The sequence below is a fragment of the Notechis scutatus genome, chromosome 1, assembly GCF_049901735.1.
Source record: "Notechis scutatus isolate UNSWTSFEM ecotype Mainland chromosome 1, rNotScu1.2, whole genome shotgun sequence".
NCBI classification, from domain to species: Eukaryota; Metazoa; Chordata; class Lepidosauria; order Squamata; family Elapidae; genus Notechis; species Notechis scutatus.
In genome coordinates, this window is record NC_142009.1 from 26,353,519 (window position 1) to 26,379,508 (window position 25,990).

The window sequence follows — 25,990 nt, forward strand, 5'->3', positions numbered from 1 at the left end:
TCCTCACACTTGTGACTATATGACTGTAACCTTGTTGCTTGTATCCTAACGATTTTTATTGACTGTTTCCTAGTATGTTTTGATTGCTTATTGTACCATATGACTATTATTAAGTGTTGTATCTTATGATTCTTGACTCTTGGCGAATGTCTTTTCTTTTATGTACACTGAGTGCATATGCACCAAGACAAATTCCTTGTGTGTCCAATCACACTTGGCCAATAAAGAATTCTATTCTATTCTAAAGGGAAAAAATACTCTAATTTATCAAAAGCAGTATTGTAAAAGACAGATTAGGATAGAAACCCAAGTTAAAATAGGCAGGAAAGTGGAAAGGCAACACCTATCCATTCTAGAGGAGTACAAATCAGTGTAACCAGACGGATTACATTCCAGAGTGCTGAAGGAGCTGGCAGATGTGATCTCGGAACCACTGAACCATATCTGTCAAAGATTCCGGAGCACTAGGAAACTACCAAAGGACTGGAAAAGAGCTTGATGTGGTTCCCATTTCCAAAAAGGGAAAAAAAGAAACTACAGACTAAATCAGTCTGACATCAATACTTGGAAAAGATAACCAAGCAACAGATCTGTAAACACCTAGAAACAAGCAAAGCTGTAAGTGGAAGCCAACATGGGTTAGTCAAAAACAGACCAGCCAGATAAACCTCACTGCATTCTTTGACAAAATGACTAAATCAGGGGTGTCAAACTGGATTTCTTCAAGGGCCGGATCAGCATTGTAGTTCTCCACGAGCTGGCCAGGGGGCAGGAGGGAGTTAAAATGGGACAGACGCCTCCTGCCAACATCCTGCCATTCAAAATGCCTCCCTGAGCCCTGTTTTGGCCGGCAGGGTGCTGCAGGAAGCCATTCAGCCCGAAAACAGGGCTCTTGCCCTGCGCTCCATTTTCAGTAGCACTGAGGACTGGTCTTTTGCTATTTTCAGGCCAGTCCTGCAGGCCAGATTTAAACACCCTGAGGGCCAGATCCGGCCCACGGACCTTGAGTTTGACACCCTTGGACTAAATTATTGAACCAGTGAAATGCTATGGACATTGTATACTTGGACTTCAGTAAGATACTTGACAGCATAGACTATAGTCTATTTCTTGGTAAGATAAAATATGGGATAGACAGCATCACCACCAGATAGATTTGTAATTGGCTAATCAACCAGACCCCTTTGTAATCCTCAAAGGAACTACATCTACCTGGAGGGATGTATGCAGTCGCATTCTACAAAGTCTTAGCCCAAATGATTTAGATGAGGTGATAGAAGGGGAACCAGAGGTAGTATCAGCAGGTTCTGACCAGTTCTGGAGAACCGGTAGTGGAAATTTTGAGTAGTTCGGAAAACCGGCAAATACCACCTCTGACTGGCCCCGCCCCTGTCTATTCTCTGCCTCCCGAGTCCCAGCTGATTGGCTGGGTCTTCTTTTGTTGCCCTGCACAGAACGGAGCTGGAAAGCAGGAGTGGGGAGTGGGAATTTTGCAGTATCCTTCCACTGCCATGTCCACCAAGTCACGCTCGCAGAACCAGTAGTAAAAAAATTTGAATCCCACCACTGAGGGGAACTCATCAAATTTGTAGACAACAAACAAACTTTAAAAGATAGGCTCAAGATCCTTCTTGGACACTTGGCTCTATCCAAGAAATGCAATTCAGTCGTGAGAAAAGTAAGCTTTGAGGCAAGAAAAATCAAATGCACGGGTATAGAAAAGGTGGTACCTGATTTAATAGCAAACTCTGAGAGGGTTCTAAAAGTCCTAGTGGACAACCTTTTTAAGTAGGAGCCAGCAGTGTGCTGCAGCAGCCAAAAAAGCCAATGCAGCCCTAGGCTGCATCCAAAGGGGGATAGTATCAATATAGTGTGAATACCACTTTATATTGCTTTGGTACCACACTTGGAATAGTACATCCAGTTCGGTCCCCGCAATACAAACAAGATGTTGAGACTCTGGAAAGAGTCCAGAGAAGAGCAACAAATACAATTTAGGGGCTGGAGGCTAAAATATATGAATCATTGTAGGAAGAGGGTTTGTCTAGTCTAACAAAGAGGACAAGGAGCAACAATAGCAGTCTTCCAATATTTGAAGGACTGTCACTGGGAAGAGGGGTCAACTTACTCCTCCAAAGTATCTGAGGGCAAGAGAAGAAGTAATGGATGGAGACTTATCAGGGAGACCCAGAACTAAGAGGAAATTTCCTGTCAGTGTGAATAGATGTGAATCAGTGGAACAGCTTGCCTCCACAAGTGGGTGATCCATCTCTGGAGATTTTAAAGAAGAGATTGGACAGCCATTTGTTCTGAATTATATAGGGGCTTGGACTGGAAGGCATCTAAGGTACCTTCCAATGGTGTTATTCTGTTAAAGCAGGGGTGTCAAACTGGCAGTCTGCTCCACGTGCAGGCCACACCCACCCCAGCTCCATGAAGGGAAAAAGCATCATGATACGTTACGTGACAGCAACGTCACACTGTGAGTTTGACACCCGTGTGTTAAAGGATCTAAAAATCCACAACAGTATTTGGGTTCTCATGCACATGGATGCTACTGCAGGTCTCTCTTCCTCCAGCAAGAACAGCACTGAGATTTCCCCCCCTGTAAATTGACATGGCTCTGCAGAAAAGGGAGAAGTAAATAATGGCCAAAGGGCATCCATGTCGTCATTAGTAAAATGATGTCATGCTCCAACTACAATGTTGAAGGACTGGATTATCCAAGAGAACATCCTAAAGCAGTGAAGGCTAACCTTTTCGGCACCAAGTGCCTAAAGCACATGTGCGTGCACACACCCCAAAATGCAATTGGAAGTTGAATAACTCAACAGTTACTAAATGTTTTCTACTGCTCATTGCTGCACGAGCAGGACAGTTCTCCACTTAAAATACTGTATACTAGTTCCAACTCTGTTCAACTTCTATATTTTTGATTCAAGACTATGTACATTTATGGCCCTAAATTGGCAAAAAGAGATCTCCCAATTTTGTCATGTGGAGATGAAGCTCTTAGTCTATTCTTAAGGCATGTCTGAAGAGGGCATTCACTGCTTTGGTTCAACATTGTCAAGAGGAACAGTTGATCAATTATTTAAAAAAAACAAGAAAATTATTTTTTTCTAAAAGACCCACAGCCCATAGGTGAACTATCAACAACTACACAATTGAGCTTCTTCAAATATCTTGGGGTTGCATTTAAAGCAAGGAGAGTCACTCATGCAACTTAAATTGACCATCTTATACAAGGAGTAACTCAGCCATTTTGTGATTTCATCAGATGCTCAATAGTTCTGTTGCCTGCTGTCATCAAACTTTTCCAGGCAAAAGCTCTAGCCCAACTTCTATTTAGACCAGCTTTGGGCCAAATAGTAACTTCAGACCCAGTAGAGATCATACAATCCTGGTTGTTCAGTTACATCTGGCACTCCTAAATTTGTTGTTAGGTTAGAATTCATTCTTATCACAATAGAAACTACAGCATGGATACCAGCAATTAATTTCAATTAAACCTAACTTTTTTAGGTTGCCCCACCTCACTCTGAGCAATCATTTTCAATCCAGCAAGGAGGAGGCTCCCTAGCATTTTGCCAACTCCCAGTTAATTTATCTAAGGACCAGGCCAAAGAACCTATCACATAACGCCTCCTGGTTAGACATGTATAGATTAATTATCCAGTTTCTATGGGAGCCCATCTATATTTATCAGAATCCTTGTAATTATCCTTATGCATGTCTACTTTTTTCTTTACCCCTTGAAAATGGATGGACCTTAGCAAGGACATGCTGCAATGCCCTTTCTTCTGGAGCTGATGCATAGCCAGTACAACAAAAATTCCTATAACTAGCTGCTTGTGCCTTATGAATGGAAGAAATAAAATGAAATGTGCTTTACACTGTAGCTTTTATCTGGCCTTATACCAAAATTTACCGTTTCCTCATAAGAATGTCAAGGCAGTGAGAAATCTTAATATAGACTTATAAGACATTTTGAAAGGGGTAGATGGCATAGACAGACATGAGAGCAAGTAATGTAGCCAAATACACTGTCCTTTATTGTACATGACAAGAGCCTCACACAATTGTCATAACCAGGTCCACCATTATAAGCTTGCTGAACTAAAGGGAGGTATGTGCTGCACTTTTACAGCTGACTCACTTTTACAACTGAATTATGAACGCACAGCCAGCTTTTCTTTGTGCATCCCAGATATACGGTATTTGATTACAGCTCCAGTCAACATATTTAGACTAGAAATATATATCCAATTGATTCATGGGTCTCAGAAACTTTGGGGATTGTAGTCCCTAAAACACATTAAAAACAATGAAGTTATTAAATATACAAGCAGACATATTAAGTATAGCTAAATAAAACCAAACAGTGTCTTTGCCTTGGTGGCATCACTTCTTTGTTCTAGTCTGGAATATTTTTTGGAACACCACTCAGGGCTCAAAGGCTTTGGCCCTTTATCCAAAAGATGTGCTCCTCTGTTCTGGACAACGGGAAGTGTATATCAGTACATTCAGAGGATAACTAGTTCAGGAAAGGCTGAGATACCAACTGATAGGTAGGAGCAGCAGGCAAAACAAAAAACAAAAAAAAACCAACCCAACCCAACAACCTCTAACCTATTATTTTCCCATTGCATAATTTCACATATACAGACATATCAAAGGTCTCAGCTGAAAGAGAGCCAATGGATTGTCCGGAAATTTAGGTCAGAGAGGGGTGTATAGCAGAGGTCTCCAAACTTGGCAACTTTAAGACTTGTGGACTTCAACTCCCAGAATTCTCCAGCCAGCTGGCTGGAGAATTCTGGGAGTTGAAGTCCACAAGTCTTAAAGTTGCCAAGTTTGGAGACCTCTGGTGTATAGGATAGGTCCTACCTCAAAGCTAAACTGGCATTTCCAAGCCACTGATTCACTTGAAGAGACTACAGCAAAACAGAGCATTGGGGAAGGAGCGAGCATAACAAAATGCCACTCTCATAGACTGGTTGGGAGACTGACCTAGCTTATCCATCCTTTCTTTTTTTTAGTTTCAACTAAGACCAAGAGGTGAGGAATATCTGGCCCTCAGCCTACATACACCTCAGAATTCAGATCTCAGTTGAATGATTTACTATACCTCATCCAGATTTCTTGCAAGAATAATCTGTCTTGCTTGGGAGTGGGGATAGACACACAAAGCCAGAAGTTAAGTGTTGTCAGAAGATAACAAGTGGCCCATCCATGTTCATCTCTAGGTCTACTACTAAAGTTTCGTTCCATTTCAGACTGCTACACATTATTCTCAGAGGAATGGGGTTCCCAAGACAAGAAAGGTCCCACTCCTTCCACTCAGCAGATGTGCATTCCAAAGTGAAGTACCCACCCAGTTTGCATTATCTGTTCCACAACACAGTAAGGAAAACACATTTTGGGGGAAAGGCCAAGACAATCTGCTTCTGGTATAAAGAAATTAACGTATTAATTGCTTTGAGGAGCGGTAGTAGAATAACCTTGGGAAATGTACCAGAAATATCTCAGATCTAGTAAACATGGGAAGTAAACCAATAAGATAGTGTTCAGTATGAGAACCAGACTGTAGGACTGGCTCAAAACTTCAGGGGCACATTTATGATAAAAGCTAAGAATTAAAGGAAGAGCTCCATGCATAAAGTGGTAGGAAGTCACTGACCCAGCAACCAATTTATTTGAGGTATTACTGAAAGAGGAAGTGCTTTTCCAAAATCATTGCTGGGATACACCTTGCTCTCTTAAAGGCTGTTATTACCACTGTAGCCTGGGGCAGTCGTATCAAGGAATCAGCCTGCCAACAGCTTCCTGGGAGCTCAGCTGAGAACAAGCCTAACAGCACAGCAAATTGGGAGCTTGGAGACATCTGGTCTGAGAAGCTCTGGGCTTCTGCAACAAGTCAAAGTTGTGCTGTTCTTTGTGTTGATGGTCAGACTAAAGAATAAGTAAATTGGTACATCCTGTTTTAGCCATCCAGAGAGCAGTAGCCTAAACTTCATTTTCAGTTTCTGAGCCTAGGATCACTGCTAGTGCCTAGAGATGATAGAAACAGCCCATTCCTTAATGGCCACAGTTGTGTCCTGCAGGTATGTCCAAGAAGATTGGATGAGGTTGGTCAGATGAATTTTCAAGCAGATCCAGGAGCCTTCACCACTAAAAGAAGAAACAAAAATGATTGGAGGCTACAGAGACATAGTATAAGCCATTCAAAGAACTGAGATAACTGCTGATATTGACTTAACTGAAAGTAAGGTGAAATTTAGATGCTCCATTAATTCTATAACCTGTATGTTAGATTGCTGCAAGCATATAAAAAAAACCTATAATTTTAAGGTAGAGATGGGGAGCTTCCCTCATAAATGTACACCTTGGTCCAGTCATCTTCTCAATAGCCAGATTTTGTTCCACAACCCCTCCTAAAAGAAGGCATGACTCAGCCAAAATAATCAAGAATTACCATTTCCTATTGGAATAGTTGCAATTAAATTCTGTTTCTACCATGTTCTTTCTTTAACTTCTGACATAATCTGTATTTTTTTAATAATTGGAACAATGCTTCCACCTCTGCCTGAAAGAAAACTGGGTTCAATATTCTTCCTGCCATAATCTGCCTGGAATGCAACAAACATGGCTTGTTCCTTCCTTAGATTATAGAGTAAACCTGGGCCTCGCATTTCAGTTAATGACTGTTTTTGGTAACTTTTTTTAGTATAAGCAGCTGACTCTTCAGTTATACTTTACAGTTTTGGTTCATACAGATCAGAGGAAAGGATAAAATAGCTCTAGTTTTTCTGAAGTCATTTTTTAAGATTTTTTAAAAATCACATCTTTATTATTTCATAAATAATTCAAGGTGGCAAAAAGATGGTTAAAAGTAATTCCCTTTTAACTGGCCCTAATGCTGATTAAACCTAAAATCAGAAAATCCTTCATTTCTAAGAGGCATTCTGTACTATAATTTAAAAAACATATTGTTACCTTAACTGGGGGTAGGTAATCTGCAGACTTTTAGATGAAATTGGATTCTATCTCCCAACTTCTTTTACCATGGGCAATGATGGTTAGGACTAATAAGAATTGAGAATTTAATATTTGGAGGACTATTACATTGACTTCTTCTGCTAAACAAAGTGAGATCATGTGCCCACAAGCCAGTATGAAATGTCTGTGTATCATCCTGATAAATTAGCAAGCCAGAAGCTCAATTTTACTAATCCATATGGCTGAACAGATTGGTGACACAGAGGCAGAAAACAATGCTAATACATTTATGTTCATTTTGCACCATTTATTCCTCTCATGACAAGGAAATAATGCAAAGAAAAACTGAAGACCACTTCTAATAATTGCATTTCCAGAGAATTAAAATCAGCTTCAGACCTGCCCCGCAAACTCCTAGCCTTAGAAGCTAGGATACTTTAAATAATTAAACATAGGAATACACAGGGTACCAGATTATTTTACTAAATTCACACTTGGTGTTCAAGTTCTGTAACAAGAAACTCATGAACCTGCGCACATTAAGTGCATTCAATGTTCATTAGTCATTGACATAGCTATAATCAGTCTGCTGTTTCTCCTCAACTGCCTTTTTTTCAGTGCTTCTTTTGGGATATATTGAGGGTCTGTCGTGCATCCCTAAGCAGATAGTCCTCTAACTGGGGATCCTCAGATAGTTCTCTTTTAGCCTATGCATACAGACTTTAATATTCTTGTATTCCTATTTAACTTTAGCAAACATATCACTAACGAATGAATGATGAATAAACTCTTTATTGGCCAAGTGTGATTAGACACACAAAGAATTAGTCTTGGTGCATATGCTCTCAGTGTACATAAAAAGAAAATATAACCATGCCAAAGGGAATTAAATTCAGTTCTGCCCAGGGCCCAAAGACACATAGACAATACATACTTGCAGAAAGCTAACCACATTTTCCAAGCTCCGTCCAATGACACAGCAATATAGTCCACAACAGGGAGAAAGCAGTTTCGCATGAGGAATAGCAGTAATTCTCTGAGGTACTCAACAGCATGCAGCACAGAATCTGGCAGCTGTGTCTGAAGCTACGGAGAAAATAAAGATGGGATGCTCAGTTGAACAGTTTACAGGATTGGCTACTAATCAACCAGCTCCTCACTGGCTTAACATCCTACTTAAATACCCATCATTAGATAAGTTTGAAAATGGCCATGTGCCAGATTCCTATTATTCAACAGGCTGCTCAAATGCTATTGTTTAGATTTATATACAGCATAGAGGGACCAACAACAGTTATTGTGTAACCAACAATGGTTATTGTGTCCAATATTCCTCAGCAGTGTAACAAAAAGCAAATCAGCCACAACCTAACGTCCACAAGAAGTGATATACTATAAATTCCATCAATTTCAGTCACTATTACCAGCAGCCAACATTCTGGGGCAGGGGTGTCAAATGCAAGGCCCTGGGACCGGATCCAGCCTGCAAGGTGCTTAGATCTGGCCTGCAGGGCTGCCCTGGAAACAGCGAGGGACCGGCCAGTGGTGCCTCTGCCAGCAAAAACGAGCTTGGGAGGGCCGCATGTGGCTTTCCTGAACTCCGTTTTCACTGTTGCAGGAGGCCATCGCAGCCAAAAATGGAGTTCGGGGGCCTGTTTTTGCTGGAAGAGCATGGGGGCCACTACAGGAGCCCCCAACAGGTGAGCCTTCGAGCTGGTCACACACACCCCAGCCCTCTGAGGTCAAACACAACCCTGATGCGGCCCTCAATAAAATCGAGTTTGATACCCCTGCTCTGGGGACATCAAACAGAGAAATATATAACATATCATGTAAATTATCCATCCAGAGGGAGGGGGGTGGGGGGCAAGGACACCAACATTCCCTTCAAGACATTCCTTTGTAAAAGGAATAGAAGCATGAAAGGTTGTAACTCCTGTTAGGAATAGGCATTGCTGCTCTTGTTTTCTATGTGGCTTCTACTGTTTGGTCTCTACAACTTTTCCTTCTTAATTTCTGAAATCCTGTGTTTCTGGACATTAACAACTCTACATTTCTCCCCTGTTCTCAACTCCTAATTTCCAACTTCTACCTAATAAAGTTTGGCTGTCCAGCCAAAAGCAGCAGCATTCTTACCCACTCACTGAGCCTAAGGAGGTTGTTGCTGAGCCAGGCTAAATGAGCAGAGCACTTCCCAGAGATATAGATAGCAGTTTCATTTGTCTTGGTCCAGGCCAGCTCCAAATTAGGTCCAAGCACCGTTGCCACTTGGGAGTAGTAGACTGGTATATTTGCTTCTAACCAGCTGCAGGGAGAGAGAGGGGATGGAATGAGATTTTGCCTTGAAAAAGAAATTGCCCTCAAAGTCATCATCCAGCCAGATGGAATAATCTTTCCATTGTCTGTGGTTTTGAATACAATACAGCTCTTTTCTGAATGCTCTTTTAAAGTGCTCCCTTTGCTAAAACAGCTAAAACATATTACCGACCTGTATCCTTTTATAGAGAAATGGGAAACTTTGTCCCAGACTTGCTCAGATGCAGACAGGATGCCAGAAGAACGAAGGACATGTGCAGAGGCAGAAGCTGCAAAACAAAACAGTGGACAAAAGGTTTCCATTACTGTAAAGCCCATGCGTTTTTCAGCCTTATTATAGGGAGAAAAGAAGCACTATCTCACATGCCTCCAGAAACAAATCCTAACCTTGGAATGAGCCATGAGTCTTGATATCATACGTCAGAAATCCAGCAGTAACTATAAGGAGGACTACAATCAGCCATGGCCAACGAAACCCACTGGCTTTCATCTTGAGCAGCAGGTTCTAAAGAACAGAACCAAAGAAGCAGTGCTGTAAAGCAGAATGAAGCAAATAAGCATCCATATAAGTTTGCCAAGTTGTGCGCCATTTCATAAGCAAATAAATTACCTTGCATGCAGCTGTACAAGCTGCCACATCCTGAACATTGTTTGGTCCTTTCACAGCCAGCTCTTCATTTGTGACACTGAATGAATGAACTGTTTCCTGTAAAGATTTTCGCACCTAGGAAAAAGTCCAGTGAGGTACAGAAGCGATCAGCCTTTGCCTAGGGTTTATTTGCTTTTTGTAATATTTTTTAAAATATATTTTTTATATCTGTTGTTTTTATATCTGTTGCTGTCTTTTGACTTTTGTGCACCACTCTGAGTCACCTTTGATCAGGGTGGGATTCTACCGGTTCAGACCAGATCGGGCGAACCCCTTGTTCAGCTCGCTCCGAATTGGTTCGCTGCGATGAGGAAATGGGCCCGCCCGCCAGCCCCTGCCCTTTCCTGTGCTTTATGCCTTTGCTTAGAGCAGGGCTGGCTGAGGAATTCTGGGAGTTGAAGTCCACAAGTCTTAAAGTTGCCAAGGTTGGACACCCCTGGCTTACAGCACAGCTGATTTGTACGGCAGAGTGGTTTGCTGCGCCTCAGCTGTTTTCTTCACAGAGGCTGCAGTTGAAGGTAAGTATGGGCTTGCCTTTTTAAAATGCGGAGCACACATGGGGAGCAAAGCGCACAATCATTGAACCGGTTGTTATACCGGTGGAATCCCACCCCTGCTTTTGATGAGACGGGAGGCTATATAAATTGGATAGAAAACAAACAAACAAACAACCATGTATTTTCATTCAAAGGGCCATTACCAGCTCTTCTGCATAAAGCTTTCAAGATTCATCACCTCATTTGATCTTAGTGCTTCTGAGTCACATTCACAAGTAAGCACAAACAGAACTCCTTCAGTTCAGTCACAAACTACAGAGAATATATCTTCTCATTTTCTAATCTGTTTTAGCCATATGTAAAACACCACACTAAATTTTGGTATATCAACAAATGCTGTCATGCCTTATGATTCTCGACTCTTGATGAATGTATCTTTTCTTTTATGTATATTGAGAGTATTTACACTAAGACAAATTCCTTGTGTGTCCAATCATACTTGGCCAATAAAGCTATTCTATTCTATTCTATTCTATTCTATTCTATTCTATTCTATTCTATTCTATTCTATTCTATTCTATCTCTACTCTACTCTACTCTACTCTACTCTACTCTTCCTAGTATGATATTTATTACCTGTCTCTGATTTTGCTTATTCAATTCTCCTCATGAAAAATCTATTCCTTGGGGGGGAAAGTGACACAAACCTTTTTGGTAGTGTTGCCCCAAGTCTCCAAGAAGTGATTCAGGAGCAAGCTGAAAAAAACAAAGCAAAATATTAACAATGAGGTGTTTTAAAGAACTCTGTCTCCTAAACTCAGATATTGGAACAGAAAAAGTGTGCAAACAGGGAAGGCCCATTCACAACAGTATATGAAAATGAAAAACAATAGCTATGCATCTTAATGAATGATTTAAGTCAGCTAACAGCTGGCAGTTGTTTACCATACAGTTTGATTGGCTTTATCTTGATTAACTTTGATTTTGTGGCACAATGTTAAACCAACCCACCTTATTAGTTTACATTGCAGTGTATTATCCTAATCCAGAAAAAATGTTGATTCAGCAAGCAGATCTAATTGTACTATGTGAATATAATTACTGGATTTTCCTATCTCCCTGCCTCCCCCCGGGAATATGTGAATGATGATCCATTGTTTATTAGGACAACTTAGCTTTATATCATGCAAAATACAACATGGCTAAATTGTTCATGTGATCAAGTAGCACCTTTTTCCATTCTTACCTTGACTGTGAAAGGTGTCTGATGTATAATTGCCTCCACACACTGAAACTGAGAGGATCAAGATTGAGGCACTCGGTCAAACAGTTCAGGAGCTGCACAGGGCAAGTCAGAATAATTCTTAGAGGACTAAAGATTAGACACTGAGCATTTCCAAACAGCAGTGATAGTGCAAGTCAAAATATTACAGGTTTTAAGACAGCAGATTTATCAAGTTTCTCCATGTGTTCCCCATTCAACGGAAAAATTCTTCCCTACCTTTGGGACACTGAAAAAGACATGGGTATCTTAATGTTACTTCTTGAAAGGGCTATATTTTAAGTCACAACAAAACAGATGAAGAGTTCATAAGAAGTTCAGGCAGAACATTTCCCTAATTCACTGAAGTATGAGAAGATGGAGAAGGTACAGCCCAACCAGACTTGCAAGATTCTGTTATTGTAGCCAATCTCAAGAAAAATAGTTTTAGCCATCTTGTGGAATTGATTTCTTGGTCTGGCCTTACGTAGAGAGGCCGACAACAAGCGAGTGATGTTTGCTTTGCTGTTGGATTGCTATCTTGGGATCATTTTGAAGTTGTTTTGGTTACTTTTTTGTATTTTGTTGTTTTTGTTATTTTATTGCTCTGAACCACCTTGAGTTTATTTCAATGGGTCAATACATAAGAACTATTACTCAGGTAAAGAGGGCTATTACAAGTGCAACCTTCACCAAGCAGTGGTCCAAGGTAATAATTACTCCATAGGGTTTCAACAGCAGAGTATTATTCCAGATACAGCTAAAGAACAAGAGTATGTAACCAGCAACATGCATGAGAGCGAAGATCAACTGTGTTTAGAATAATGGCTATTCTAAGTCTAACAAACAGCATGTATGAGCTGCACCAGACAAACCAAGCTCAAAGTGGAATACTGAAATCATCTTGCCTTAATAGCTTGGTTTAGTCAGCTCAGTCAGGGAATTTGCAAGACAGGGAAGTAGCTAGTGTAGAAGTTACACCCTTAGTATATTCCTTGTTCCTATTTTCAAGGTCACAAATTGCATAAGGCTGAGCTCTGACAAAATTTCTGGAACAGATGTCATTTATATGGTCTACAATTAGATTGTCTCCCTGCTCTTTTACACTGCTGGATAGCATGCCAAAAGAAGCTCCCTCCATTCAAGCCGCGTAAGTTATTTCATCTATTGCCAAATCACAAACAATTTTAGTTTTGTTCCTTCCTGATTTGCCAGATACATCAGCAGAACTAGGTTCTATAAACAATTAGGACTGGTTACTCAGATACAGTTGATAGGAAAGCGGGGAGATTATAAAATGTTAATAAAATACTTACATAAGTAGAACTAACATAATTGATTATCTAAATCAGGGGTGTCCAACCTTGGCAACTTTAAGACTTGTGGACTTCAACTCCCAGAATTCCTCAGCCAGCTGGCTGAGGAATTCTGGGAGTTGAAGTCCACAAGTCTTAAAGTTGCCAAGGTTGGACACCCCTGATCTAAATGATCAAGTCAACAATTCTGAACTTCCTAGAGAATATTCTGATTGGATTGGTTCTGCAGAAACAGCAGACTTCCTCATTATAAGGCTCACTCTGTCAGATTGCCTCTTGGATGAAGAGACCTAACACTGAAGGGTTTCAGGTTAACATGGTATTGTGCGCTAATTAATTGGGTGCCACTTTTTAATGCAGATTATGTGTTGGCTAAATGTTGTAGCCCATCTGACTGCTTAAGAATTATGTTTGTTCCTTTTGATCCTGTCCCCCTCCCAGCCTCACCTCTTTCTTCATGTCACTGGGACAGCTGGGCATGGTCCTGGAGAGGAAGGAAGGGAAATAAGTATGCAGGGAAGTTTCAGGATTAGCGCCAAAGGCCAACACTTTCAGGCGGGGATACAATTGCCGGAGCTGCTCCTGCAGACTGAATAAAAAACCAAATTATATCAGTCTAACCATGTCCCAAAATGAAAAAGGTGCATTTCTGCTACAAACATCTTCCAAGGATACCAGGAAGAAAAACCAGATAACAGGGGCTTAAGGATGTTATAATGACTCTTCATTTGTTGCACCTTCTCTCGTTCATCAGCCCTGCCAAAAGGTATTTTGTGCTCAACAATACTACAATCATTCTCTCACATGAAGGAATGTTGGAAAATTGCCATGGCCTCCAATGTTCTAAGGGAGTGTTTCTCAAACTTGGCAACTTTAACAGGAGTGGACTTCAACTCCCAGTATTCCCTTCGTCAGCCGCCATGTTAGCTGGGGAATTCCAGAAATACTCTTTTAAGGCTACAGAAATGGTGTTTCAGAGCAAGTGCTGTGGCACTGTGTTCCAATGTCTAAGCCATAGAAATACCTGTCAACAAACCGGTGCAAGAGAAACAAGGGGAGGATAAAGAGAGAAGAAAATGGGCAGGTGCTAAAGAACAAATTGAGTGACGGTTGCTTCCTTTTGCACCCCAATTTTTTAAGTTCATGTAGGAATAATGCAAGAAGAAACAAATGACTGTTAAAAGTACTGGATTGGTGGATTATAAAATCACCAGTAATATATTGTAAGTTATTTGGCACCTGCTTGTAATATATTTTGCAATTTAAAAAAAACCCTGAAGAATATTACGTAAAATTTCTGTATGTCAAAAACTGAAGTGGGGATAATTCATCTTGCTATGGAAAAACTATCAAAAAGGGAGAAAAACAGATACACATGGCTGCAGAAAATAATGGGCTTGTGTTCTTTTTACTTTTTGTTACTTTTATTAATTACTAATTATTGTTGCATTTGTGCAAATACTGTCCTTTTTGCTTGGACTTCTACCTTACATTTACCATCTCCTTTGGCTTTTTATTTACCAAGAGAAAAACTTTAATTAAATAAATAATATAACATATCTGGCTGGTTGTTGCAATACATGCCTGCTCCTGTATAAGATAAATGTTGTCCTGACCCAGTAATTATCTGCCCCAGTATCAATTTTTTTTCTGCCCCACTGGTATCGCAAAGTTCCTCCATCTATAGATGAGGCATTCCCACAGCAATATTTTCTGAGACAGGAGAGGTGGATTGATTGCATATGATTCTCCTTTTAGCTGACATACCTGGAGGATAAGGAGTTGTTGGGCATGAATGCAAAATCCAAAAGAGGGAAGAAGTCCTTGGGCCCTATTATCCCAAACCCTTTTGACAAATTAGGATGCATCCTGTCAAAGAGAAAGCATAGTTAGTCTGTCCTCAGATTCCTGGCTATCAGCATCAAGTAAATCTCATTACTTCTTCCACATCTAAATTCTCTCATGGTCAGAATTATTCCCAACAACATATATGCAGAAAGGCTTTAGTAAGCTGTAGATGAATTATCCTAGCTTTTAGTATTCTGGTCTCCCCTCCTACTGCATCACCAAGATTCACTTCTATCTATGAAATCTGTCCCAGCCCTCCTAGTACAGCTCTAGCTCCCTAGAGCAAGAGATGACAACCATTTAAGCTATGACAATACAGACAAAACATGGCGGAAAAAGAAACAAGTTGACTGGAACTGATAAAAGCTCAAACACACACTATTTTAAATCTGTATTTGAAATTAAAAAAAGGAAAAGAAACATGGACTAACAGTTCTTCAGTTATTTTGCTGCTAGTGAAACCTCTTGGAAAGTAAAACTGATTTATGAATTATAGTCTACCCCTTTAGTGTACCGATGGTAAACGGAAGGATTAATAAACCTGATAGCAAAGTCAACATGCACAAATGTTTCCAATAACAGCACTCCCCATTGTACATCAACTCACATCAGCAGCCGATCCAAGTAACTGATGGCATATGGAGAGAGAGATTTGATGCCCAGAACCGGAAGCATAATGCCAAGCCACACTAGGAAGAGAAAGGACATAACAGTACTTTATAGGGGGGGAGACATGCTGCACTCATAACTTTCCATTCCTCCATGAGGGAGCTCAGCACTGTCCACTGAAAAACAGTGGGATGTGCCTAAGCAATTTCCCTCCCAGGCATAAGCTAATATCTGTTTCCAAATACAGCTGCTTAACCCACATTCGGCAGGTTACTTGCCAAAGAAAGAGGCTGAACATAAGAGGGTCTTATCACCAACACTGATATTCTCTAAATTCCACTGAAGATGTTACCTAGCCTGGTAAAGAAATGTCCGGAAACCAACCTACAAGCTCAGAGAACGAACTTCCACTCTCAGGGTCTTATCACTTGCCGGGAACAACTTTGCTCTTCCCACTTCTCCTGCTGGGCGTAAGGCTCCCCTAAGAACATAGGCAAGTATAATTCTAAAAGTTACACAGATTTAAGCTGCTTGACCTGCCTTTAAACAGCTGTTATTGAGGTATCCACTTTTTTCCTGCTTTTTCACTGTGAAAGCTGAAAGTGGAGCATAGCGCTATTTCAGTGTAGGCACTTGAAGTACCTATTTTTGAAGGAGTTAGCACAGCCAGCCAAAGTTAGGGCACACTCAAAACTTTCCCACATTTATTCTAACATATGATAAACTTTAATAGGATTGTCCCACTCAATGTGTGGGAAGATGTTTATGAATATGAAGAATACTTCTTTGGAGAAATATCAATTCAGCTATTTATTAGATTCCTTATCAGATACTGCTCTTTGGATGTTACTTACAAAACAAATTTAGCTAGTTTGAAAATCTTTTTTTCTTTACTCTAAATTAAGCAAAATTCTTCAAGTTTCATTCCCAGACTCTCTTTGAATGGTCAGTTTTGCTTTTTATTATTTCGGTTGACATTAGGTATTTTTAAGAATGCATAGGCAAGCAGGATTTTCATAATATAAAAATGTAAGTGGTAAAATAATGGCATATGAAAAATATTAAAACTTTAAAGGCTGCCATAAATTACAGGGCATTAAAAAGCAAACGTTCTCGATGAACATAAAGATCCTGCTGTTCTCACCTTTAAGCCCTTCTGTAAGGTCAGCAAAACCAGCTTGCCCCAAGGCCCACATAATGGTCAGACATTTGGCTGGTCGATTCTGGTGGGATCTCAACAGCTCAAGATACTGTAACAGAAAAGGCAAAGACAGTTTAATGCAACCTTTGTAGCAAGAAAACATGCAAAGCATTCTGCCTCACAGGGCTCCTTGCTAACTGGTCTCATCCAACATGGCATCCTCAGACATAAAACGGTCAATCCATTTGGCATTCCATGGACCACAATGCAATTAGTCTCCCAATATTCAGTTTTACAGAGATGATCTTGAATATGTTACTCACAACTTTTTTTAGAAGAGTAGACCCCCCGTCAACTTACCTTGCTCAAGTTTGCTGTAGCAACTTTAGGTTTGTCCAGTAATATAGCCTGTATGCAGATCCTATAGCTGTGCAGTGACTCCCCTGAAAGATAAGGCAATTAGATCACTGCCACATGGGATGTATTAACTTGGACATCAAGTCCTTACAACCCATGCCAAGCCTTGCAGAAAAAAATCTGTCTGAATTTGGGATGTGAATCTTGCTTTCCTAATATGTGAAATGTGCTATTTCTGCCATCACTCTTCCTTCATTAATTTGTCATAACTATAAAAATAAAGTGAAATCTTATTTAACAGACTAACAGTGTTGGAAGGGATCTTGGAGGTCGTTTAGTCCAACCTTCTGCTCAACCAGAAAACCTATACCATTCCAGACCATGATTGTCCAATCTCAAAAACCTCCAGTGATGGAGCAATGGCAACTTCTAGAGGCAAACTGTTCCACTGATTAATTGTTCTTACTGTTAGAAAATTTCTCATTTCTAGTTTAGTTCTCTCCTTGATTAGTTTCCATCCCTTGCTTCTTGTCCTACCTTCAGATGCTTTGAAGAATAGTTTGACTCCCTCTTCTTTGTGGCAGCACCTCCAATACTGGAACGTTGCTATCATGTCACCTCTAGTCCTTCTTTTCATTAAACCAGACATATCCAATTCCTGCAATTGTTCTTCATATGTTTTAGCCTCCAATCCCCTAATAATCTTTGTTGCTATTTTCTGCACTTTTTCTAGAGTCTCAACATCTTCTATGTATCATGGCAATCAAAACTGGATGCAGTATTTTAAGTGTGGTCTTCCCGCAGGGGAGCAGCTGGTGGCGGCGGCTCTATGGGGCGAAAGGCGCTTGGAGACGCCAACGGAGGACGCGGTCTGGCCTCGCCCAGTGAGTGAGTGTGGTACTAAGGCATTATAAAATGGTACTAATACTTCACATGATCTTGATTCTATCCCTCTATTAATGCAGCCTATGACTGTGATAGCTTTTTTGGCAGCTGCAACACACTGCTGACTGATATTTAAGTGGTTGTCCACTAAGTACCACCTATTCTATACCATAATATAGAATATTGGTTGTTCTTACCTAAATATAAAAACTTATTTTTCTCACCACTGAATTTTATTTTGTTGGATAACGCCCAGGATTTAAAACTGTCAAGGTCCTTCTGGATCTTGAGCCTTTTTCTAGATTGTTGGCTGTTCCCCCGTTTGGTGTTGTCTGCAAATTTGTTGAGTTTCCCCCAATCTTGAGGTTGACCACACAAGTACTGCAAGGCGCTGTGAAAGAAACTCTATGGTACTGTGACATCCAGCCAAGGGAACTAAACATTGCAGCTGCTGACAGAACCTGCCAGCAAGCCATGTGCTTCACCAGCTTTGAAGACAGGTGTTGCCAAAAAGTGACAGGAAACCATGATCATCATTATGGAATAACACCCACAGTTACTACAAAAATGGACTTCCAGTGCTGCTATTGGGCTAGAGCTAAAACTTCCAGATTGGGACTGCAGAACCACCCCCTTGTCCACAAATGAACTGCATGACAGCATGTCTTCTTCAAATCTGAAAGACTGCCATACACGTCATGGTGGAAATTTGCATTATTTTTGTAATGGCATCATTAGGCAAAAGGTGTTATTTGCACAATTATTTTAGCAGACAAATTTCCATTTCCATAATATCATTAACCAAATGACAAAATTATACATTTATTGTGTTATCATACCATTAATCAGTGATGTAAACTGAAAGAAATTACATCATTTGCAAAATGATGTCATTACAGAAATGATATAAATGGCTGCAGATTTCATAAAATCAAGGTGCAATCATCTTGTCTGGACTTCTTCAAATGTAGCATATGCTTATCATTTGGTGAGGTGTGCAGACAGAAATTTGATCCACTCCATTCATTAAATGAGCATCCTTTAAATTAAGGGTTCACTGAGCCCTTTCCTCCTCTGTTACATTCTTTATTAGGAAGCTAACTTTATGCTTCCATTTCTTTTACAACTGATTTTCAAAATGCAAAGTTCTTGAAGAAATCATTGCCTGCCATTAGCTACCTGTAAAAGAAATCATCATCCTGTTCTTAATCGTGCTTAGGTATCTTCTGCTTATATGACAGAAGCTTTGATTCCAAGATATATTAGCTGATCTATATTTTACTCTTATCTTACCAGAAGTTTTGTCCAACTCTTGCAACATTGTGTAAATACAATGGTCAAAGAAAAGCTCCAGGACACCCCCAGCTTTCAACAGTAGAGATTTGATAATGCTCCTTAGTTCTTTATTCACCAGACAGTAGGGATAGTCTGAAGCCGAAAACATAAATAATAGCAAGATCAAGATTTTAGTCAGCATCCATTTGGTCAGAACACTGTTACCACAACATTTCCACACATCTGCTTAAAACAAGCCTCCGAGGTGGGGTATGATCAGGAGGCCACTTCTGAAAAAAGAACAGCACATCCCTGAGCATGATAGGATGTTATACAGATTATTACAATAGAACCTGTGAGCATAGTTGCTACCTCAGCAGGATCATGCCACAAGTTGAGGAAAGAGGCCAAAACAAAAGTTGTGCAGTATTTTCACTTCAATGACAAAAGAGGTTCAATTACAGCATGTGTCCTTACCCCTAAAATAATATATCTGTGGGGCTTCTTCCAAATTAAAACTGCCAGTATGCACTCAGAAAGTGCTTCCATTTAACCTGTCTTTTCCTCTTTGAAGGGTAGCTCCTCCTGGGTTTTTTGGGGGGTAAGGCTGGCACTCAGGCTGCCCAGAGTGGGCATGCAGATTTATCATCAGAACCACATGAAACAGCCCCAGGAACAGCTGCTCTTGAAAGAAGGTAAAACCAGGCAAGAATGCCATGATCCTGGCCAAGTCACCTTGCATAGCATTCAAAGGCAGGTTAAGGCCATTGCATGAGCTGTTGCTGCAAATGCAAAGACCACTAACATTTCCCAGGGTTTCGCTCTCAGATACCTCAGCCCCAGGAGCTCATCATAAACAACACATATCTAGGCAGAGTGAACCAAGTGGTGTTCCCCCACCCAACTCCCCTTTCCTCTGCCATTTGAAAATGTGTTCCACTTTCCTCTGTATACCTCTAGGCAAAATAATTCAATTGCAAGCATACTAAGGTGTTATGTCCCACCTTCAAAAGCAAATAAGTAACGCCGAAAGCAGTCGTCCTCAAAAGCAAAACAAACGAAGAGGAGTTTCAGAAGATAACAGCTGCTATTATTCACAGTCTACAGCACATTAATCCTGGCTTAAATCCACAAAAATCTCCGAGCTTTGACCGTTGCTTCTCCAGGTAAATTAAACGCTTTGTTCCTGACAAATTTTCAAACTCAGGCGGATCCTTTTATAGTTATTAGGCAACAGTTAATTTCCTTAATTACTCCTTTGACCTTCTCCTGCGTTCCAGCTGGCCTTGCCTCTTAAAGCGGCGTCTATTCCTAACATCTAACCAACAATTCTCCAAGTTCTCGTCTCCACTTGAAGACTCTCTTAAAACTTCTCTGTCAGCCATTCCCGGCTGATGATCAGATACTGAACCAGAGGAGGTCGAAGGTCCTGACCCTTCTACTAAATCAGGTCTGTCCTCTCTTGTCACGTCCATCTCCTCTTCCTGATTATCATTCCAATCACTGAGCCCTGCTGGCTCATATTTCTCTGCCATGTCTTCCTCACTTGAGCTCATATCAGCCACAGGAGCTAAATTCAAGTCCGGAGCCACAACACTAAGGCATTGACAATTTTGGCCAGGCTGTCATTTTAAGAACTGGAGAGCCAAACAAAGCTGATGAAAGGTAATTCTATATGGCCTAAAGTGATCTGACTGAATAAAGGAATAACTACTGTTTCCCAGAAAGGGCAATCCCAAGAACAATTTCAATGGCTACCTCTCGTACATGCATGCTTATTCTAATAACGGTATTCCCATTCTTGAATGACAACAACATTATTCCTTTGGTGTTACCAACCATGAGGGTGCTGACTGAGGGTGGGCTCACTCTTCATGGCCTGCAACTTGTAGTTCAAATATCCAGCTAGATCTTTGACCCATACAGAAGGGTTCTCTGGGAACAAGTTCAAGCTTTTATCAAGCTCTCTCTGGAGTTCTGATAAATCCAGCTGGAATTTAAAAAAAAAACACAGTACAGTGAAGAACTGGAAAGGTGAGAACTGTCAACCTAATCTGTCTCATTTGCAGATGGGGGGGGGAGCTAAAATTATAATGCAAACTGGGCAGCAACTAGAACTGCTTTATTGAATGAGAACTGTATGTGACCTTTGAATATTATCAGGAGGTGATAATTTTAAAAAGTCAGGGCAAAAAACTAAACTTAACTATATTTGTCATATTCATACTGCAGTCCATCTCACAAACAACTGACTCTGAGTAGAGTACAATAAAGCTAAAAAAGCCCTATGAATATTTACACTATTATTAAAATGTCTGAATTATAACAAGCATAAAGCTAAAAAATGGGCAAAGAACAATTTATATATTATTAAAACAAGATTAGTTATTATTTCCTTTCATGTGATTAGTAATAATATTCTTTGGTCCTAATTATATACAATAGTTTGGTACCAACTTTTCAAACAGCTGGTGGGTCATGCAAGCTATACAACTCTTAAGTATGTAACCTACTCCATGGGGAAACAAGGGGAGTCTAAAGAGTGAGTGAGTTTGAGGATGGATTCTTCTGAAAACAAATAAAATAAAATACACACAATGTTAAAGCTTTTCTAAATAAATAACATTTGTCTGAGAAAGAAAAGTCACTACAAAGTCCTTTTGCAATTCTTGCTACCTTGAGCTGGAATACAGTACTGGTAACCATACAGTAACTTCAGATAACAATTTACCTCCCCTCTGCAGAACAAGAGGGATGTTGAGTTCAACTTAAATTGCACAACATCTAATTGAATTCAATAATTCTTGGGTCAGCTACAGTTGTTTCTAATAGTTGCAATTAAAGACATGTAGATAGTAACAATACTAGATGAAGAATTAACATTCTATACATTGCCTTCTCTATTTCAGAGGTAGCCTCTAATTTGCAGTATAATACAAATATACAAAAGAGACACTTTTTGGAAAAACGATACTGACTGTTTTCAATGCATCCTCCAGAGTCCGGTTTTTGATTTGCTTGTTCTGTCCACTATCTCCAGCTGTCGCTTTCTTAGCACTTTTTCCAAGGTTTTGCTTTTTCTGCTGCTGGCGTCCAGGTGGTAGAGGCACCTGTTCTTTATTCTGTTTCTTTGTTGATTTCTCAAAGCCAAGTTCAAAGAGAGTTTCTGAAGTGGCAAGAGGAACTAGGAAAATAAAAGAGAAACATGTGAAGCCTGACTACTGAAATGTCCTGTGTCAATACAACACATTTAACAGTTACAGAATTAACCCACTTTCTAGATTTACGCACAATACATTTTAAAAAAATGAACTAGCCATAAACTAAGCCACAAAGTGGGATCTAATGTTAATTTTGTATGTAATCTAAATACTTTTCTCAAGTGACTAATTTGTTAAATGCAGTATGTACATGTCTAAAAAAACATTGCATAAAATAAATTTGGTATCATTAAAAGACTCAAGAGTTTTTGAAAAGTCATATTCAAGTATTTTGTTACAGAGCAATGTTTCTTCTTGCGTATTACCGGTACATGCTCCTACAGGTCCCAGAATATCTATCTCATCATTGCCCTCAACGTAGAAAGAACAAATCTATAAAAAATGTAGCCAATTTTAAACAGAGGGGAAATGCTTCTAAAGATCCGATGTTTCGGAGTCATGTGCCATCAAGCCCTATGATTAGAGGGGAAGACAGTGTAAACCAGGGTGTCCAACCTTGGCAACTTTAAGACTTGTGGACTTCAACTCCCAGAATTCCTCAGCCAGCTTTGCTGGCTGAGGAATTCTGGGAGTTGAAGTCCACAAGTCTTAAAGTTGCCAAGGTTGGACACCCTGGTGTAAACGTTCACTTGGTAACTGGAAAGGTCTCTAGATCTCTTCCCTGCCTTTCCAGGCCTCCCGTCCGTTCAGTGGCAGGGAATTTGTTCCAGGGCTGACCTTAAACTCCTCTGCTCGCAACAGAATACCCTATATCACTAGACTTGAAATTTTGGGCTTGGACAATCTTGAACTACGCCGCCTACGGGTGGACTTAAGCGTAGTACACAAAATTATCTGCTACAATGTCCTACCAGTCAATGACTACTTCAGCTTCAACCGCAACAATACAAGAGCACACAACTGATACAAACTCAATGTTAACCGCTCTAAACTTGATTGCAGAAAGCACGACTTCAGCAACAGAGTGCCTGGAATGCACTATCTGACTCTGTAGTTACATCCTCAAACCCCAACTTCTTTAACCTCAAACTATCTACTATTGACCTCACCCCATTCCTAAGAGGGGGGCATGCATAAGTGCACCATCGTGCCTACCGTCCCTGTCCTATTGTCCCCATTTAATCGTACCTATTTTCTGTATTCTTACTCATGTTTATACTTATACCTATTATTTCGTAAGCAATTGACAAATCAAATCAAATCAATAAATAAATAAAAGCCCAAAGCAGAGCCACGGGAAGAGCACAACGTGTGTTCCAGCACGTGGCCAGACTCCTTTCTGCCAACTGACAAGTCCTTCCCTTTGGGAGAAAACAAAATCCCCTAAAGCGGAGGTCTATGTAAAGCGGAGCTGGCAGGCGAGTCGCCTGCCTTCTTCCACTTGCACGCTAGGCTACCGCTGCATATGGAGGCTCGACTGTGGGTCTGTTTTCCTCACTCACTGGGCGAGGCCAGACCGCGTCCTCCGTTGGCGTCTCCAAGCGCCTTTCGCCCCATAGAGCCGCCGCCACCGGCCGCTCCCTTGCGGGAAGGCTTCCGCACCACCTCCCAACGTGCCGTCGCAGCCATCAGCCTTCCCGACCCGCTTCCTACGCCTTCGCCTTCTACGACCATCGACGCGCGCCCGCGCGAAGAAAAAGACGGACCGCGCGCCTTCCCTCGCTCGCGCAGTACGGACCCGCCCACTTTCGGCCTCCAGGCCGCGCTCATTGGGCGAGACGCCCCTTCCGCGGCGAACGTTGCTTCTGCCACGTCCTAAAGCTCGCCTGCCTCTACGGTACGTGACACGCCCGTACGTGAGCGCCCGCCTTCCCGGAACGCGCCCAACGGGGGAAGGAGGGGTCGCTTTGATGGAGCAAAGAAGTCGGCTGAGCGTCGTCTCGGCCGTCGATAGAATTCAGCTGGAGAAAAGTCGCTTTGGGAGGCGTCGGAAAAGACGGATTTGGACTCGGATCAGCACGGTTCTGCCTGGATCCCTGCGGAAGACGACCCAAGAAACAACCGAGCCGTTCTTGCTCATTGGCCTGTGTCACAGAAGTACATCGCCTCTGAACAAGGAAGCTTCGCCTTGATTTTAATGCCAAACAGCTCTTGGTCCGTTCATTTATTTGGCGCCCCGTTACATCATTCATTGTCATGTCTGGACAGATTCTCAGTTATCCAGGTCATGGTTGTCCCAAAGGTGCTTTTTTTCCAAGAGGCAACTGGACTTTCTGGGTTTTTTTCTTTGAAGATGTTTCGCTTCTTATCCGAGAAGCTTCTTCAGCTCTGACTTCCATTCCCCACCATCCTGTCAGAGCTGAAGAAGCTTCTTGGATGAGAAGCAAAACATCTTCAAAGAAAAACCAGAAAGCCCAGTTGCCTTTTGGAAAAAAAAGCACCTTTGGGACATTCATTGTCATGTTTACGTAGTGTATATTGAAGGGAGGGACCCTTTGAGAGCTGTAGGCAAAGACATTTCATTTTAATGTATGCAGATTAGTGTACATTCAAAGTGTCACTAAAGTTATTGACAATAACTTTATTGTCAATAAAGTTCTTCTAAGTATACAGTTATTCTAAGTTCTATTCTTTTTCTCTGAAAAGCTGGATGTGAAAGCAAAACTTGCTCCTTGGTCCATTCTCCCGTGTCATTTGTTGTGCAGTCGCTAAGGCATGTCCGACTTCGCGATGATGGACCATGGCTCTCCAGGCCTCCCTGTCCTCCAGCCTCCCAGTTTGCCCAAATTCACTTTCGTGGCATTGACACTATATAACCGTCTCCTTCTCTGTAGGCTCCTTCTCCCTTTTGCCTTCCATTTTTCCCAACATCAGGGTCTTTTCCAATGAGTCCTCTCTTCTCATTGGGTGACCAAAGTATTTGAGCTTCAGCTTCGGTATCTGTCCTTCCAAAGAACAGTCAGGGTTGAATTCCTTGAGCACTGTGCATAAACAAGTAGAGGTGGACTAGCGAGGAAGAAAGGTGCATTAAAAAGTTTGTATGGGTGATACTATTTGGCTTTACTCTAGAAACTTTGCAGCTTAAGCACTTTCTTCTATAGTAGACTTCAACTTGTAGAATTGCAATTTGGTTCAGCAAAACTATGGTGAGACTTGTGGTTAATTAGTCAAGAGATAGCCCTAATTGGGGAAAGGGAACCCTCCAGAAATGTATTGGAAGTCTCAAAGCAATGTATGTGCAACAGTGTATTTGCAAGTTACCCAAGATATCTCTACATCTGAGCTTAGTAATATGCGGATGTCATGAATGACAACTCTTTTGTCCTTACTCTCCCAGAATTGATTTAAATTATTTTTAAAGCAAGCCGTTAGGGCAGCCATTGCTCCAGCTTCTAGTAGCAAATTCCAGCTCAGTTGAGCTTTGTATAAAATATTTTCTTTGTCCTAACTCCCACCACTGAGTTTCATTCAATCATCCTACATTTAAGGGTTTATGAAATGGAAATGTCATTCGCTATGACAGTGTGTGTGTATAATTTTTCCTCTGCATCTCTTATCGTGTCTTTTTTCTGTTCTATTTCACTCAAATGTCCCTATACAGGAATTTCTCTAGGCTCCTGAGTGCATTACAGGTAGTCCTTGACTTACAACCAAAATTGAGCCCAGAATTTAT

General features: G+C 40.9%; 1 protein-coding gene and 1 long non-coding RNA gene across 2 annotated transcripts; one reads left to right on the forward strand and one right to left on the reverse strand.

Moving 5' to 3' along the window:
• Positions 1–4,613: 4,613 nt before the first annotated feature.
• Positions 4,614–4,989, forward strand: LOC148132713 (uncharacterized). Its single transcript, XR_015748477.1, has 2 exons — positions 4,614–4,745; positions 4,884–4,989. It is a non-coding gene; the product is annotated as an uncharacterized LOC148132713 (long non-coding RNA).
• A 671-nt stretch (positions 4,990–5,660) lies between these two features.
• TMEM214 (transmembrane protein 214) lies at positions 5,661–24,084 on the reverse strand. Its single transcript, XM_087959502.1, has 17 exons — positions 23,820–24,084; positions 22,135–22,340; positions 20,996–21,146; positions 19,175–19,309; positions 17,000–17,082; positions 16,643–16,748; positions 15,497–15,578; positions 14,809–14,910; positions 13,489–13,630; positions 11,711–11,802; positions 11,172–11,220; positions 9,929–10,042; positions 9,706–9,823; positions 9,491–9,587; positions 9,139–9,307; positions 7,937–8,088; positions 5,661–6,174 (listed from the first exon to the last, which is right to left on the reverse strand). The coding sequence occupies exons 1-17, from the start codon at positions 23,989–23,991 to the stop codon at positions 6,048–6,050; spliced, it is 2,097 nt and encodes a 698-aa protein (XP_087815628.1). The 5' UTR covers positions 23,992–24,084; the 3' UTR covers positions 5,661–6,047.
• Positions 24,085–25,990: the final 1,906 nt, after the last annotated feature.

Coding starts and splice junctions, on each gene's coding strand:
- TMEM214 (XM_087959502.1), bottom strand. CDS start 23,991: ATGGTCGTAGAAGGCGAAGGCGTAGGAAGCGGGTCGGGAAGGCTGATG. Junction 16,749..16,999: donor CTACAGCAAACTTGAGCAAG/GTAAGTTGACGG, acceptor TTTCTGTTACAG/TATCTTGAGCTGTTGAGATC. Junction 15,579..16,642: donor CCTTACAGAAGGGCTTAAAG/GTGAGAACAGCA, acceptor TTCTCTTCCTAG/TGTGGCTTGGCATTATGCTT.